Source organism: Lagopus muta, chromosome 16 (assembly GCF_023343835.1).
Source record: "Lagopus muta isolate bLagMut1 chromosome 16, bLagMut1 primary, whole genome shotgun sequence".
Lineage (NCBI taxonomy): Eukaryota > Metazoa > Chordata > Aves > Galliformes > Phasianidae > Lagopus > Lagopus muta.
The window spans coordinates 822,637-838,555 of NC_064448.1; the positions used below are offsets into that span (position 1 = coordinate 822,637).

At 47.6% G+C, this 15,919-nt stretch overlaps 1 protein-coding gene across 1 annotated transcript in view; it reads right to left on the minus strand.

Moving 5' to 3' along the window:
* The window catches only part of ATP9A (ATPase phospholipid transporting 9A (putative)), a 52,511-nt gene extending 41,591 nt beyond the window's left edge, over positions 1-10,920 (minus strand). Inside the window, exons 1-4 of the mRNA XM_048963426.1 lie at positions 10,775-10,920; positions 4,536-4,680; positions 3,740-3,853; positions 1,352-1,460 (exon numbers count right to left, since the gene is read on the minus strand). Of these exons, the coding sequence (XP_048819383.1) occupies positions 1,352-1,460; positions 3,740-3,853; positions 4,536-4,680; positions 10,775-10,842 (436 nt within the window). The 5' untranslated portion in view covers positions 10,843-10,920. The remainder of the gene's footprint in view (positions 1-1,351; positions 1,461-3,739; positions 3,854-4,535; positions 4,681-10,774) is intronic.
* Positions 10,921-15,919: the final 4,999 nt, after the last annotated feature.

Sequence of the window (15,919 nt, forward strand, 5' to 3'; positions counted from 1 at the left end):
TTTTAAAAAGCAAGCTTTTTAAAAGTGTAGAAGCGCAATTGTTGGAAGCTGTGCACTTCTAACACCTCGTGCACTGCATCTTATTTCAGGGCTGTAAACTTTTATAGCAAAGACACTTGAAAATAAAAAAGTTGCTTAAATTCAGCTAATTCCCTTCTTAAAAACAAAGCCATGGCGTCACCAACACTGTCACAGTATTAGCAGCCACTATAGCAAGGCAGCATTCAATGTTTCAAATGAGAATTTAAATGCCTTTGTTATGTGTGACAGAGTCCTAAACAAGAGGCAGAGGCAGCAAGCAGCACCAGAGCTGCAGCCTGCGCTCATGGAAGTGAGGGCTCTGCATTCCTCACTGCTGGAAGAAGGGGCTAAAGAAGATGCAAACAAAAATAAGAGAAGATATTATCAATACTGAGGAACTGCATCTGTCACTGCTTACAGAAACATACAGAAGGTATGGTAAAAAGCTTGCATGACGCATGTCACAGAAGAACTATGAAACTCAACCAGTATTGCATTTCAACAAGGGATGGAGTGTGTCAGTACGTCAAGCAATTCGCCTGAAACATAACATGTGCACATCCAAGCTCCATCAGGACAGAGTGCTTGCACTGAACTCTGGTTTGCAGTAGGCATGCTGGAAGGGTTCCCAGACCTGGGCACGGCCACACGGCCCACCTCCACCCTCACACATTGAATCTCCTTTTGCAGAAAGGACAGTTTTCTGACAGTTTCACAGACTGAGGTTTGATTTCTTGGTAAAATGCTTGTGCAAATAATCTGACACTGTGGATCCTCCTCACTTCCCTTGGCACATGGTTGTTGTTGCCATCAAGGAATATGAACTGCAAGTTTATAGGAATTGTTTGTATATCTGCTTCTCTCACCCACACTGTGACCAAGCAAGAAGTGCAGGCAGGAAGGACAGGAGAAAATGAGGAGAACAGCAGCAACACAAAGAGCACGCATCTGTTACAGCCCGCTTCATCCTACTTTGTGCTTGCAGTGTTTGCCTCCCTCCTCTCATTCCTGCACCGCTTCTCTCTGCAGAAAGGAAAACATGTTTCCCTCCTGGGAAAAGCCACCTCTGAACCCCAAGGTGATTCACATCCGATTTCATTTCCTTTGCTTACTCAAATCTACCAAGAAGGAACAGTAACCTGGAGAAAAGGTTTGGCCCATGCCAGAATTGAGAACATTGAGAGTATGCAGCTTCCATCAGCTGCGTGGAACCCAATGGAAGCAGCTGCAGGCTGCACGGTGAGCCCCAGGGCAGCTCCTGCAGGCAGCCAAGCAGTGCCTGGGCCGTGCAGCTCCCAGCACAGCCCCACACAGCCCACCCAGCACTCACCTCTCCCCGTGAGCTTGCTGTAGATCTGTGAGTTCACCTCCTTGTCGCGCATGTAACACCTGATCTCCTCCGCAGCCTCTCGGATGACGGTAACAGCGAGCACAAATCCCTGAAAGGGAACAGGGCAAAGAGTGGATGGAAAGGCAGCAGAAAAGCATCTGCCTCTAACAGGTGCCGTGCAAAGTATTCATCAGTAGTGATGCCATCCATTAACTGAGAATGAAGGTTCCTGCCACAAATAAAAGCAACGTTTCTGGCACATGGAGAATGATGAGGATCACCTGTACAGGTCAGACTTTACAACACACCTGTCTGATTCCCTTAACTAAAATTGTACATGCAGAGTCCTTAGGAAAGGCTATTTATTTTTATTTTTATTTTCTTTAATGCATTCAATGCTGCTTTTGCAAATGCTGAAACTGGGAAGCCATCAGGTAACCTTTTCAGAGAAGCATTGCACCCCACAGTGCTGTTTTACACCACCATGGAAGTTTTCATTCTGGTAACCAACAAATTGAGAAAGCAGTGAACATTTCTCTCCTATGTGCAATCTGCATCTGTGTGCTTAGCTAGAAAGTCCTACCTGCTTCTCAAAAAGGAAAAAGAAAAAGAAAAAAAAAAAAGCATTGGAATTTTCAGCTTATGTTTTAGCTGCTTGAAGAGTCTTCAAATAATGACCTCAAAATATTCCCACATGTGCAGTCTTACCATGCCATCACACAGGTCATCCTATCCCCAGCCCTGGGACTAGCAGCCAGTGGTGAACAAAAACCTTTCTTATGCTGTTTTCTGGCCACTCCTGAGCCAAACCCCAGTTGCTCACCTGGCACAGACAAGTCACAACTGCCTGCACAAACCCAGAAAGGGAGTTCCTGTGTACTTATAGAATAGGATCTGGTGAAATTCTTGTTGGATTCGCACTGCAAACGGAATTAAAAGTACTAATTTGAGAGAGAGAGCAGTGCGATCCAGGCATTGGCACAAACAGAGCCTTGGCAGCCGTGTCCTCAAGTTGCACTTTTACTTCTTTTGGATTTACGCCAAGGATTTCACTGTACTGGAAGCCTGAAAGGCAGGAAAAATTCCCTCTGCCCCTCCTCAGCCCAGCCCCTCTTAATAGAGCCATGGACTTTTTATCACAACCATTTCACAAAACAGCAAACAAACAGCGCCTGAGAGCACTGTGCTGCCATAATCAAATCTCAGTTGATTTTTTTAAAATGCTTCTTTAAAGCAAAAAGGATTTATTTCTAAGCTCAAAGTTTTCAAAGCTCAGGAAGGTGAGTGAACCCAACCTGAGTTGGTTTCTGCTCAGAGCAGCAGTCGGATCAGAATCAAAGTTATCCTGCAACACTATAGGCTGAAGTGCAGCAGGAAAGATATTTGCATAAAGAGAGAAATAACAGTTGTACTTGGATAAAAGCTGGGGAAAAAATACAGCTACCTATATGAAAGCATTTGCCAGTTTTGGCTGGTTCATGCAGTGCAGTTCAGAGATCTAACAGCCCCACACAACTATTCTTCATTACATCCTTTGACAGCATATGAGTTTCTGCTTCAAAACTGATTATTATTGATTTCCTTTGATCAGATGAAACATGTGGCTATCAAAAGAAAAGGGCAAACGTTTAGAGGAAGGAAAGAGTATCTGCACCTTGAACAGGTACGAGGCTACACAAGTTTGTCTCTCTATATTTATATATATGGTTTTTATATTAAAAAATGGCAGTTATTTTACACGCAGGGCTGTTTCTCAGGTTTCTCTCATTTGTTTTGCACAATGTGGTTAAACCATGAATCAGTCTGTTGACCTACGCCTAAACTGCAGGTCAAACTGTTTGGCAGGAGAGCATAATTTGCCTCCGTTGCGCATATGGCCACTCTTTAAGGTCACTTCAGAGAGGTGCCCTTTTGTCCCTCGCTGCAGTAACCAGGCTGGTCTGGGCTCGCAGTGCTTGGGCTCCTTGGGAGGGCCAGATGCCCTCACAGACCCTCCACCAGCACACCCTGCCTTCGGAGAAGCTGTGAGCAACACACAAATCAGCAGGGCAATGTATTTATTCTGATCCCCACTTACTTCACCACTTTATACACAAAGTCCTGATGCCTCTGCAGTCACCACGCGCAGTGCTTGAGAGCTCTGTCTCTGCTGGCATCCCACTGAATGAACAAGGTAGAGGCAGAGACCTCTCACACCCCAGGGGCAGCTGTATAAAACAGAGCCCAAAGCCAGAGCAGCTATCTGTGTGACATGTACAGAGCAGGGCCTGAAACAGCCAGCTAACTAAATGATTTAAGGTACAAACTTACAGCCTGGAGAAAGGGCAGCAAAAGAAATTGTGTCAAGAAATGAAAGTTTCTTAAGTAAACAAACCTCAAATCACCTACCAGAGGAACCCAGTATGTGTAGAGCGCACCAAGCCTCATTTCAACAACAAATTGAGAGCAGGCCAAGAGCAAGAAGTAAAGGTTGAAGAAGTATTTGAACTGGTTAAATAACACCTAGCAAAAACACAAAAAAAGAGAAAAGAGGTCAATAACAGAGTTTGGAAGTCATACAGGTTGCACTAATGCTCTGAAACATTTCTGCTCATACATACACGGCCACTTAGGGTAGTCTTAAAGTATTCCTGGAAACTCTTTTCTAAAGATCAACCTACTCTTCCTGGCTGATGGTATCCTGGTTGGATAACACTGCCATGCAGCCAGGCCCAAGTATTAACACAAATAAGTCGTTTTGTTTTGGTTTTAAACTTCTGACTATCTTCACTCTGCAAAGAGACACTCGTAGCAAACAGCAACATCATTAGCTGCAGGATTTGGTTTGCAAAAAATCACACCATCAGAAGAAGCCAATGAACTCAGAAAGCTTGGCTCAACCAGAGACCGCTTTCTGACTTTAAAAGTGGGCAGAATTGGACTTGTTTCTGCTGCTGCTACCAGAAGTGTCGGATGGATGATCCAGCTGCTCCAGCAGGGATGATGGAGCTGCTCCAGCAAGGAGCTGCTGCCCATCCACACAGCAGGCTGCTCCCCCAGCAGTGGCAGGTGAGAGGCACCAAATCCCCTTAACCCCTTAAATGCAGATGGCACTCGTTTGCTTCTGTGCTCACCTACCGTAACAGCGCTGGAACTGGGCACAGTGTTGGGTAGGATGACAGGAAGCACCTTTCCTCACACTTACCCCAGGGAGAAACGTAAAAAAGTTGTATTTCTGGTTGTTGATAACATTGCGGGGGTATCTCTGGTCTCTCTTCTCTGGATGGCCAAGCCAAACCGTACGAGGCCTTGGGTCTCTTCTCCCACAGCATCGTAAGCACTCACAGCACCTGTGAGAGGAACATCTGATTTTAAATAAGAAGTTACTCTTTAACCATGATTCTCACACACACCCCAGGCCCTCTGAACCTGCCAGGACAAACAGCCTAGGATCCTCCATCAGCCACCTCTCATCTGCTACTGTTTTCCACCACATTAAACCACCTGTAAACCAGGAGCTCTCCTCCTCACCAACCAGCAGGTCAGATCTACAAACTTACCTTTGTCTTACTAACAAAACTCAAGAGAGAAAAATCTTTCTCCCACCCATGACTGTGTACAATACCCACATCACAAAAGCTGTCTGCAACATGAAGCAAACAGTATGGTGGTGTGAGACACTCAAATTCACAAACTTTACATACATTTTATTTCATTATATTTTCATATTTTATATATTTTATTAAGTCGGTATCTTTTAATTGGGAGTTCTCTTTTTCCTTTGCAGATGAAGAACTAAGATAAATAGTCATTTTACCAGTTACTTGCCTCTCAAGTAAGTTTGAAAGGATAACAGATGAAACGGTGATGTTCAGATTGAATAAAAAAATAGAAAGGTCTATAGAAAAAAAAAATCCCTTTTTTCTGTAATGGAGGAAATCACACAAGATTAGCCTACATCTCATGTTTTAACTACAGTGAACTCAGAATGATAGAAATCCAAACAAGAGGCTTTGCCCACAGGAACAAGGCTGGTATTCACAGCTTCATTCAGACGTGCTTCCAGCTATGGTGGGAACCACTCAGCCCTTCCAGCCATCTGAAACCAGTTACCTTTGTTTATTCTGTAGGCTGGGCCTCTCTTAGGGATCCTAGTCATCAGCAACAGGAGCAAGGTACCTACATCCAAATATTTACAATAGGACGAAGCTTGAACAGCCTACTACTGTCATTTAACAGATATTTTACTTGGGCTGGTAGTTTTTACAGTGTGATTTACACCAGTGTGCTCCGGAGAAATTTCCAGCCGTCTGGGCAGATTGACAAGCCAATATCTAAACCTCCAGAGCAGACTTCCAGTCACGTTAAGTTCAGTAACTTACAGAATATTTAGTCTAGAATGTGCATGAAAACAGTGAGAGAACAAGCCCAGGTAAGCAGGACATTCCACCTTCAGAGCAGTGTGCTCCACCCGGCTGTTCACACCATTACAGTGCTGTCAACCTAGAAGGAAGTTAACAGCTAGCACTGCAAAACCCTTACAACTGCTCCTTCCTGAAGGGCACTGCAAGCTCCAGTACTGACAGCAACTCTGAAGGGAGGGAAGTGCAACGTAACTTCTCAAAAGTGAAACGACCCGAATTTTCACATGTGTTCTGCAATAGAAGCCACAACCGCCTTGAGCATTCCCACCACAGAGACACTCGGTGCTGTAGGAATTTTAATGTACAAACGATGTGTTACTATAAGGCTTGAGAATGCACCTAAAAATACCAGCTCTAAGTACAGACACAAAGGCCATGGAAGGATCTGCCATGAAAAGTCGCAGGTTTGTGAAATTCCTGCCCTGCCACACTCACAGCTTTCGCAATGTCCTGAATTACAGGGAAAGCAAACCTAAGACCTCATCAGGCAAACAAAGGAAAAACTTCCTGCTCAGCAAGTTTGCAAAGGCAAGTACCAGAAGTATCAACATTTGAATTAAGAATACCCAGCATTTCTCCTACAAAGTCTCCTACACAGCCTTCCAATACATGGCTTCTAAGCAACATAAAGGCATTTGTCAGAAAGAAAACAAAACAACTTTCAACCAGTGAAATAATACCAACAATACTACAACCAGCAATGACCAAGCTGTGTGCTGTGACAGCATTCAGCTGCAGAGCCAGGAATCCCACCAGGCACCGCCCCACTGCTCTGAGCTGGAAAGCATGCAGGGCAATGAAGGCTGATCTTTATCTCACATATGTCCAGGGAAATCCCCAAAGAGAACGTTTTTAATTCTTACTTTTCTAAACCAAAGCACGTCCCCAGGATGGCATTTAACCCTCTCTTTTTCCCCAATCTTGTTTCCCTTCTGTCCCGCAGACTGCCCGCACTGCTGCGCCTTGCTGGGCATGCAGAGCAGAAGGGTGCAGCATGTCAGAGGCAACAGTTATTCCTGCACACCAATAGTGCCAGTGAATGCATGGCCTGGCACATTGCTAGCAACAGAGCTGCTGGTAGGAACACAGACATCCCTTAAGCACAGAATGACCACAGAATCCTAGAATCACCAAGGCTGGAAAAGACCTACAAGTTCATCCACTCCAACCATCCAGCTGTCACCAATAATTCTCACTAAACCACGTCCTTCAACACAATGTCTAAATGTTTCTTGAACATCTCCATGGTTGGTGACTCCGCCACCTCCCTGGGCAGCCCACTGCAGCGCCTGACCACTCTTTCAGATGTCTTCCCCAGAAAAGAAAAAAAAAATTCAAGTGTCATTGTACTTATTTCAACTCTGATGCTGTCATTAATGAGGAATGCATACCTAAGCCCACAAGTTCTGTTTGAAAACCCTTCGTATGCCATCCTCAGTCCTTACAGGGTGCCTTACGCAAACAGGAGTGGCTGCAGCAGCACTCAGTGCTTCCACAGACCAATGGCACATCCCACAAACCGCCCAGGGTCACGTGCAGGCAGGATGACTTCACTACCTGACTCCTTCTGTATTACACTGCCAACGTTGCAAGCTGAGTAAACGCCACTTGTTACCTCCCATGTGCACCCCAGAGGCATGGAGTGCTTGCACAGAGCAGGGACAGCCATGTCTGTGTGCACCCTCCTGCGCTGCAGTGCTACGTGTCAGACTTGGGACACCCATGTGCAAGGATGGCAAACTTTTACAAACATGAAAATGTTTACAAAGACAGCTTAAACGAAGAAGTTCCCCTTGTGTTACGTTGTTCACATTCTAAATCACAGCTTGACAAACAAAAAAACCCCAGACTCAGAAATCACCCTAAAGGACAATCGCTCAGGAGCATCTCTTCTGAAATGAACTGCCTCCCAGACTCCAAGTCCTATAGGCAGTGTAGCTCTTCACCTGCACTGGGAGCTAAATGAACAGGAGCTGCTGAAGGTCACGGGGGCTCACTGTGCAATCACAGGGAGCACTACAGAAATGCACTCTCAGCAATGATGCAAGCAGCAGTAATACAACAGACTGACTGTCAGATGCGTGATGAACAGCCATCACCAAGCAGCATGTTGGACAGAGAAACATTTTAGAGAGAAAATGAAAAAAAAGCTTACGAATGCACAACAAAACTAATGGAAAAGTGCCACATTTTCCTAAAACTGGAGTACATTTAGTCCAAACAGTGCTGAAGCTCATCCATATATTTAATCACTCCTCCAACAATCCCATTTCTCAGATGACATTTCCATGTTTCTCACAGGTGACACTGTTAAGGATCTGCAACCTACAAACCAGCCTCCTGCATATCAGAATTTTAAATGCATATAAACAGTTTCCTACTGGTATTAAAAACAAATGAACCAAGCCAAGCCAGGCAGGCACACTGCCCAGCTCCGCCAGCACCCCAGCCCAGCCCTGCACACCCGTCTGCAGGTGGCCAGGAGCTCCCATCTCCCTCTGCTGACTTTGAAATGGAATTTGCCATTTTAAGCAGACCCATAGAGCACAAACACGGACTGTAAACTCCTCCTCCCCAGTCTCATTCCCTGTTCTCCCTCCCGCATTCCTGGATCAAGGCCTCTTCACATTGCAGAGGCATGGTGAGCACAGCAGCTCGCTGGGTTCAAAAAAAGCCTTGCAGGATTGCAGACTGAGACCATAAGCTATTTAGGGAAAAACTTCTGCTGTGCACTGAAAGGAGTGCCTGGAGGGCTTCGGGAGCTTGCAGCTCACTCCCATCAGTGCTCACCCCGGGAAGCTCCCATGCCACACCGCCATCCTCCACCACTTTGTGCCATCCTCCCTTCCCAACTGGCACACATCTGAGTGGTCCTCAGAGTGCTGCAAGGCCATTGGGAAACGTGGCTGAATTCATGGAGTACAGCTGCAAAGCACAGAGAGCACACGCTCTCTGACAACAGCCAGGAAGGCCCACATGAAAGTTATGCTGCGGAACAGATAACCACTACTCCCATTGGTTTATTAAGCACATGCTTTCTCTCACTAACACAGATCTCAGCTGTCTGGACCATTATTCATCTCTGCAAAGCTACTGTACGAGTTCCTCCTTGGCTGCTCTTCAAAGCACACTACAAGCTGAGGCTGTAATCAAAGCAGCATTGAGATGACACCTGTCCTTTGCTGCCTGTATGAGAATTAGGTATGAGAATTGGGCATTTATTCCTTTTTTATTTTTTTCTATGAAGTCATTCAGTCCATGAAATTAAATCTATTTCTCACTCCAGAAGACACCAAGCCAGCAAAATCTGTCTAAGAACTTGCCCCCACTGGGGAAAAAGGCAGACATGCTAGAAACTGCAGTCAGTCTATGTTAAAATGAAGCCTTTCACAGCTTGGTTACCAGCAGATTTTCACATGTATAAACAAAGATGACTTGCAAATGCCTTTGTTTGTGTTTTTCTCAGAGGAAACAGGAGGAAGGTCCTGATGACAGCGCAGGGCTCCCCAGACTCCATCCCAGACCTGACCCCAGGACCTGCCCTGGCCTGCTGACTGACTCCTCCTGCAGTTGCTCATAATACTTTGGATTCCTCCACCTCAGTGCTTTGCTACCCACACTGTCATTTGACTGAATTACAGCCTAATAATCAGACAAACAAGACATAAGCTCCCAGGAAGCAATCAAATACCCAAACAGAAAACCTACAGCCAAGTTATTCAGACTGCCATTAAGAAAAACCCCACGTAATCTTCCTTCAGAACTTCAGGCTGCCAGCATTTCTTGATGGCACAGAAGCAGCTTCTGCGTGTCTGCTGACACCAGCTGAGGTCTGATGCCACTGAGCTGCAGCTTGGGTTAGGTGGAGGTTATTACTGCCAGCCACTATCAACCACTTCATAGTAGAGATGTGCCAGAGATTTTCTGACAAAAAAAAAGATTCAAGAAGCTTTGAGAAATTTCTCTGGCTGCCGCTGCCTCCTCTCTCTGAGCCTTTTCAATCACATCACTGAATTCAATGCCATGGTGGCTGCACCCTGTGGAACCTGTCCAGCAGCGCATGTCATGCAGGGGCTGGGAGTTCTGTGCTGCATCACACGTACCTTCCAGCTCAGCCTTAACTGCCACAGACACTGCTACATCAGCTCACAGAAACTGTGCTGATAGTTTAGTATTCATTATATTGCTCCCTATTAAGTACAATAACTTCAATTAGAGGAACCTGAATGAAGGCCATCAACCCAAACCATAACAAACAATGGGAAAATAACAATTTCCTCTCGTTCTAGCAGGCATTATTTCCTTCGAGGCTTTGCTTTCTTTTGCTAGCATCACTCACCGCGCCTACAAACACATCCAATGCAGAGCCAAGTTCTGCACGGCAACCTGACAGCCGGGTAACCCGGGTGCCCCGCGCACACCAAGCCGTCTGCAGGCAGTGTCATTTCCCACCGAAATTCATTCTTACTCAGCTTCCTGTCTGGAAGCACCGGCAGAACACATCCACTGCAACATCCAGCATAAGGATATTGTATTGCTTTCGCTGATACAGTTACAGAGCGTTCAGCCGGAGACCTTCGGCACAGCCCCGCACACCGTTCCCAGGCAGAGCCGCTCCCACGGACCATCCCGCAGCTCCCGGCTCTCACACGGCTGTTCCGGCAGCGCTGCTCCGTGCCCGCCGACCCCCAGCGGTGGGTTCGTGGGTTCGATAATCGCAGGCCCCGTTCTGCCCCAGCCCCGGCTCCGCAGGGCCGCCCGGCAGGATCCTTCCCAGCGCCGGGCGTGCCACGGCAATGGCGCCGGGAACGACCTGTCAGCGGCCGCCAGCTCCGTCCTCGTCCTCCTCCTTTTTCTCCTCTTCCTCCTCCTCCTCCTCCTCCTCCCAGTTCGCTCCCTCAACCGCTGCCCAGCGGCGACCCCCGCCCCGCAGAGGCCCCGAGCAGAACCGCGACACGGGCAGCAGCACGGCGAGGCAGCGGAGCCCCGGCCTCGCGCAGCCGCCCCGCGGAGCGCTCACCCGCTGCGGTGCTTGCTGTCCATCCGCTTCTTCTGCCGGACCGGCTGCAGCGGGATGTTGTCGGTCATGGCCGCGGCGGCCGGGGCGGAGCGGGGCGGGATGCGCTTCCCAGCAGCGCCTCGGCTCGGCGCGGCTCCGCCGACGGGGCCGCGCTCCCAGCACGCAGGTGCCGCGCCCGCCCCGCCCGGTTCGCCCCGCCCCGGCTCGGTTCTGACCCGCGGGCGGCACCGGCTCGGAACCCGCTGGCGGGGTACCGCGCTGCAGGCACCCGTGCCCGCCCGCATCCCGCATCCCACCTGCCGCTTCCCCTTGGTGCCCCCAGCTCTTCTTTCCAGCCGAGCTCAGCATCCTCATACTGGCATCGCTGGTCTCCTGCACGCACAGCCTCTGCACGCGTGGCCACCTGGGCTTTCCCGGAGCAACAGGCCCGTGGCACGACCTGTGCGTCCTCTGCCTCCTTCAGCCGGCACATGTGGACGGGTAGAGGTGCTGCTTGTGTCTCCCGTTACACCACCCCTCCACCCACATCACAGGACCAGGATCCCAGGGCTGCCCCTCGCATCATTCTTGCCTGATGACCATCACCCACACCCAGCCACGACTCACTTTCAGGTCTGATTCAGATTTCAACTGTAAATTCAGACAGGAGTCGTCCCAACATTTCTGTTCTGTTTAAGACTCAAAGCTTTTCTTTGCAAAGCTTTTCTTTCCCCATTCCTGCAGCCACTCCCCATAAGACTTGTGCTCCAGACCCTGTTCAGCTTTGCTGCCCATCTCTGGGTGTGCTCCAAGGGCCTCAGTGACCTTCCTGTAGTGAGGGGCCCAACACTGAGCACAGCACTTGGGGCAGCCTCACCGGTGGCAGTATGGAGGGGCGATCACCTCCTGCTGACCACCTCCTTCCTGCCTGAAACTACCAGATTCACACCTGTGCCCCCCACGGATGGAGGAAATGCGCAATGCTGATAAGGATCAAACAAAACAGAGCTACATGTCCATCTCAGCATCTTCTGCTGCAGTCTTGGTCACCACAGGATCTACATCTCTTTCTAGTTCAAGGCCTGCTTTTACTCATCCACTTGCAGACTGCTGGCAAAACCTTTCCCTTACCAAATAACCTGCCCACAATCGGTCACCAGGCAAGGAGATCTGTGTCCTTGTACCTGCTGGCAGTGCCGCTGCAGCTCCTTGCCCTGCCTGCACTTTGTCTTGTAGCTCATCGTCCTGCTGAGCTAAAATACCACAGTGACAGTGACCAAGAGCAGGGAATAAGTGAGCCATAGTGTAAGTCCAACAGCTCTGTCTGTGTGACATATTAAAGCACACGAGGCATTCCCATTTAAAACATACATTACCTGCAGAGTGCTTTCCTGCCAAGTTTCACCGTGGGATTCTGGGCAAGTAAAATGCATGATAAAAATGATGAATCATTATTCAGTAACACCACACAAGCATGCTGTGTATTGTAATATACAAACCATGGCATTCAAATGACAGGCTTTAAAATACCCATTGGGTGCAAAATACATGTGTCCTGATGGGACGGCAAACACTGCTCTGCAGTCCTTCAGAGACTGCTCACACTGAAATGAAAACTGATGAGCATCATCCTAGTGCTCTAATTGCAGCCACAAACTCCATTTTTTGGCATATCAAATTCTGAATGGATGGAACATTTTTTTTTTTAAGATTAAGTTTAATGTAATCTTAATTAACAGTCATAACTTTCCCAGTGAAAAGGGAAAAAAGGAAAAGAAAAAGAAAAAGAAGGAAAGAACAAAAGAACAAGTCCTGTCAAATTTTGTGGGGAGCTCTGTTTGCTCTCCAGCCCTCCCAGAGCATCAGCTCAGGTTGCACTGTGGGTTACAAATGAACAACAACTGCGATCGTCAGTTCTTTTCTGTGCAGTTGCAGCCTCCCTGCCTCACCCTTCTGCCTTTCTCCCCAGGTCTCCATCACCCATCAGGCCCCTCCTCTCCCTCCCTGCACCCACTGCCTGTGGCACAGCTGCTCACCCATGGGCAGAGTTTTCAGAGCGCCTCACAGATCCTCACACTGACCTGGATCTCTGCCTCACACCAATTAAAGGTAGGTAAACCATACAATCATACCATCATACAATCATAGAATCGTAGAATCATAGAATGCCCTGGGTTGAAAAGGACCATAATGATCATCTGATTCCAACCCCCTGCTGTGTGCAGGTCGCCAACCACCAGTCCAGGCTGCCCAGGGCCACATCCAGCTGGCTTCAAATGCCTGCAGGGATGGGGCATCCACAGCCTCCTTGGGCAGCCTGTTCCAGTGCCTCACCACTAAGCTATTATGGGGTGGTGCCAACCTTCCTCCAAGAAACAAGACCAGTGCTGGTTACCCACTCAAACAAGAGATGTTTGCTTTGACAGCATGTTTGCAATGTTTGTCCATTACTTATTTAGCACAGTATGCCATAAATTTTATTCTACTCTAGTTATGCACTTAAATAAATGATTGAGTCTGTCACGCACAGGATTCCTGTGATTTCACCTGATGAACACTATTGAAGGTGACAACACCAATACTCTGCTTGGCTTTTTATATGCTGGAAGAGCAATAAAGTTTTGGGGCTGCATTGGCTTTTGCTTACCATGTTTGTTGCTTTTTCCCACTGTCCCCAAATATGAGTACCAAATTATAGGCCATTATAACATCTAAGAGAACGGCTCAGATGCAGGTGTGTAACTGGTTGCACAGACAGCTCCCAACTGTGGCATTTTGCCTGTACCTGTCATTACCTTGTTTCATAACTGCAAGCTTTACAAAGGCCAGGGTTCACCTTCTTTATCTGAAAATGCTGCCCTGCACACACAGTGCAGCTCCATCTGCAAGGCACACAGCATGCAGGCGCAGGGAGCCGGTTGCTAAGGGCTTGCAAACCTGCAGGCATGCGTGCATGATTTCCCCACACACAGACTCACTCACACAGATGACACGGAAACAGAAGCTCAGGGGAGGAGAAACGTCACTGTCTCAAGGCACTGCTGGGACAGACCTGGGCTGTGGCACTCACTCAAAACAAGGGCAGCGTGCAGAAGATGCCCGCTCCCAGAGCTCAGCAGCCACACACGTCGTTGCCAGGAAGGAGCATTTTGGTAAGAGAAACACAAAACAAACAGGGATGTCGGAGCAGGAACTGTCAGCACCGCGCTGTCCTCGCTTGTGTGCCCCGAGCCTACGTGGGATGCATTCAGCTCTTAAATTTATCTTCCAAGCGTCTGAGCTCAGACAAGAGCACTGCAATTAATGGGCGAGCTAAACACTACCAGATCACAATGCCCTGTTAACACCTGCATCTCTGATCCGCGCAGACGGCTTTGATATTATTTTTTTTCTTTTGACAAGTGGGCGATAGCGGATATCCTTTAAGCCCATATTTAATGAAGCCCATAAATCCATCAACACTTGCTAAAGGAAACTACAATAAAGCTCATTCTGCCATAGGCTTTGCTACGGAGGGAACATTTGGCGTTCTCATAATGAAGCTGCAGAGCAGAGACTTCTCACGCTGATCTGAGGAAGTGCAGTATTTGTATGGGATCTTTTCCCTCCTCACTCAATTATGTGTTGCAGATCAAGAGGAGGACAATCCCTCAATATCGAATTTTCACAACAAGAATATCGTCAAGCTGTCATTCCTTTAGGACAGCTGTCAGATATAAGGAACAAAGACAGAAAAAGGTGCTGATTTCAAGAAAAATAAACACCCATTTCATTCTATTTATTCTTGAGATGATTTTGCTATTAGCTTCAGCTGTTTTCTAAGCTGTTCCCATGCTGATTTTTACTGTTGTTACACATCCTGTGGGTGGGATCAAAGAAATGAAAACCTTCAAACTGAGAACAAATGGTTTACAAATTTGTCATACATTTTACGTTTGTGAACTTTTCAAAAACCATCTCTAGACATTGGTCATTGTGTCAGACCGACAAAACCGATGGGGGAACAGAGGAAGGGATAATGAAGAAATGACACTTTTCCAAATCTGGACACGGTGAGCTGAGAATACATCTGGAGATGTAGATATGAAAGCAGCCGATCGAGTGACCGCCTGCCAAACGTTAAGGACCTGAGTAACCGAGCTGGCTTCCCCAAAACAGCCAATGTGCCAGCAAATGACTGTTTGCTGCTCTGAACATACAGACTGCACAGGGACAATTTTTATCCTGAAACAAACATGCAGAGAAAGGTCTTCAGGAGTGTAAGGGCCGTTAAGCCAACTCTGTGAGCCTGATTAAGCCATCTAAGTCGACATGCACGCGATTGCACAGCCACTGAGGGCCCGGGAAGGTATCACACATGGAGGGTTGCAGCACAGATCCTGCCTTACTGCAGCAGCAGTGCAGGACAGCCTGCAGTGTTTTGCTCCATGCAGCCCTGGGGCAGGCACAGCTGGCCCTCACATTCCTGTAGCCCCCAGCATTGGTGCTGGTCTGAAAGCTGAGATGAGCTAACTGGAGAATGGACAAATGGCCGAGAGCAGTTATAATTAAATGGTACCTTATTTGTACTGCGGGTCATATTTGTTCTTACATCTATCTAAGCAAAAGCATAGAAACTTTTCTATACAACAGTTAGCGAACTGTTTTCTAAAATTATTTCTTTTGTTGTTTTTTTGCTGCTCTCTGCATCCTGCTGGACCAGATAGGGAGGGAATCCAGAAGCACCCCCTGTATCACCATCCCAAGGGCAAGCAGGCTGCAGATCCCCCCCACCCCTCCACAGCCCCTCAGTGAGCTGCCCCTGTCAGAAGTTACATGTGACAAGAGTGAGACTCATAAGGAGCTCTGAAAGGAGAGGGATGCTGCGCTGGACTGGCTGGGAAGGCCAGCACATAATTTAGGTACAACAAGCTCTAAAAATCACACCAATAAATCAGCATCTGTCAGACACCTTCTCAAGTATCAGTGGCATTAACAGAAGAAGGCTGCAAAGAAATACCACTCTTCATAAGCAACTAAGTTCCGTTACTGTAAGTTGCTTTTTAAGTTCAGAAAATAGAAAATATAGGATAATGTAATACAATGTAATTTACAGCAGTGTACAACTGATGGTTTGGGTTTTTTTGCTCCCAAGTTACGTTTCCTGCCCTGCTGGGTGTGCAGAGA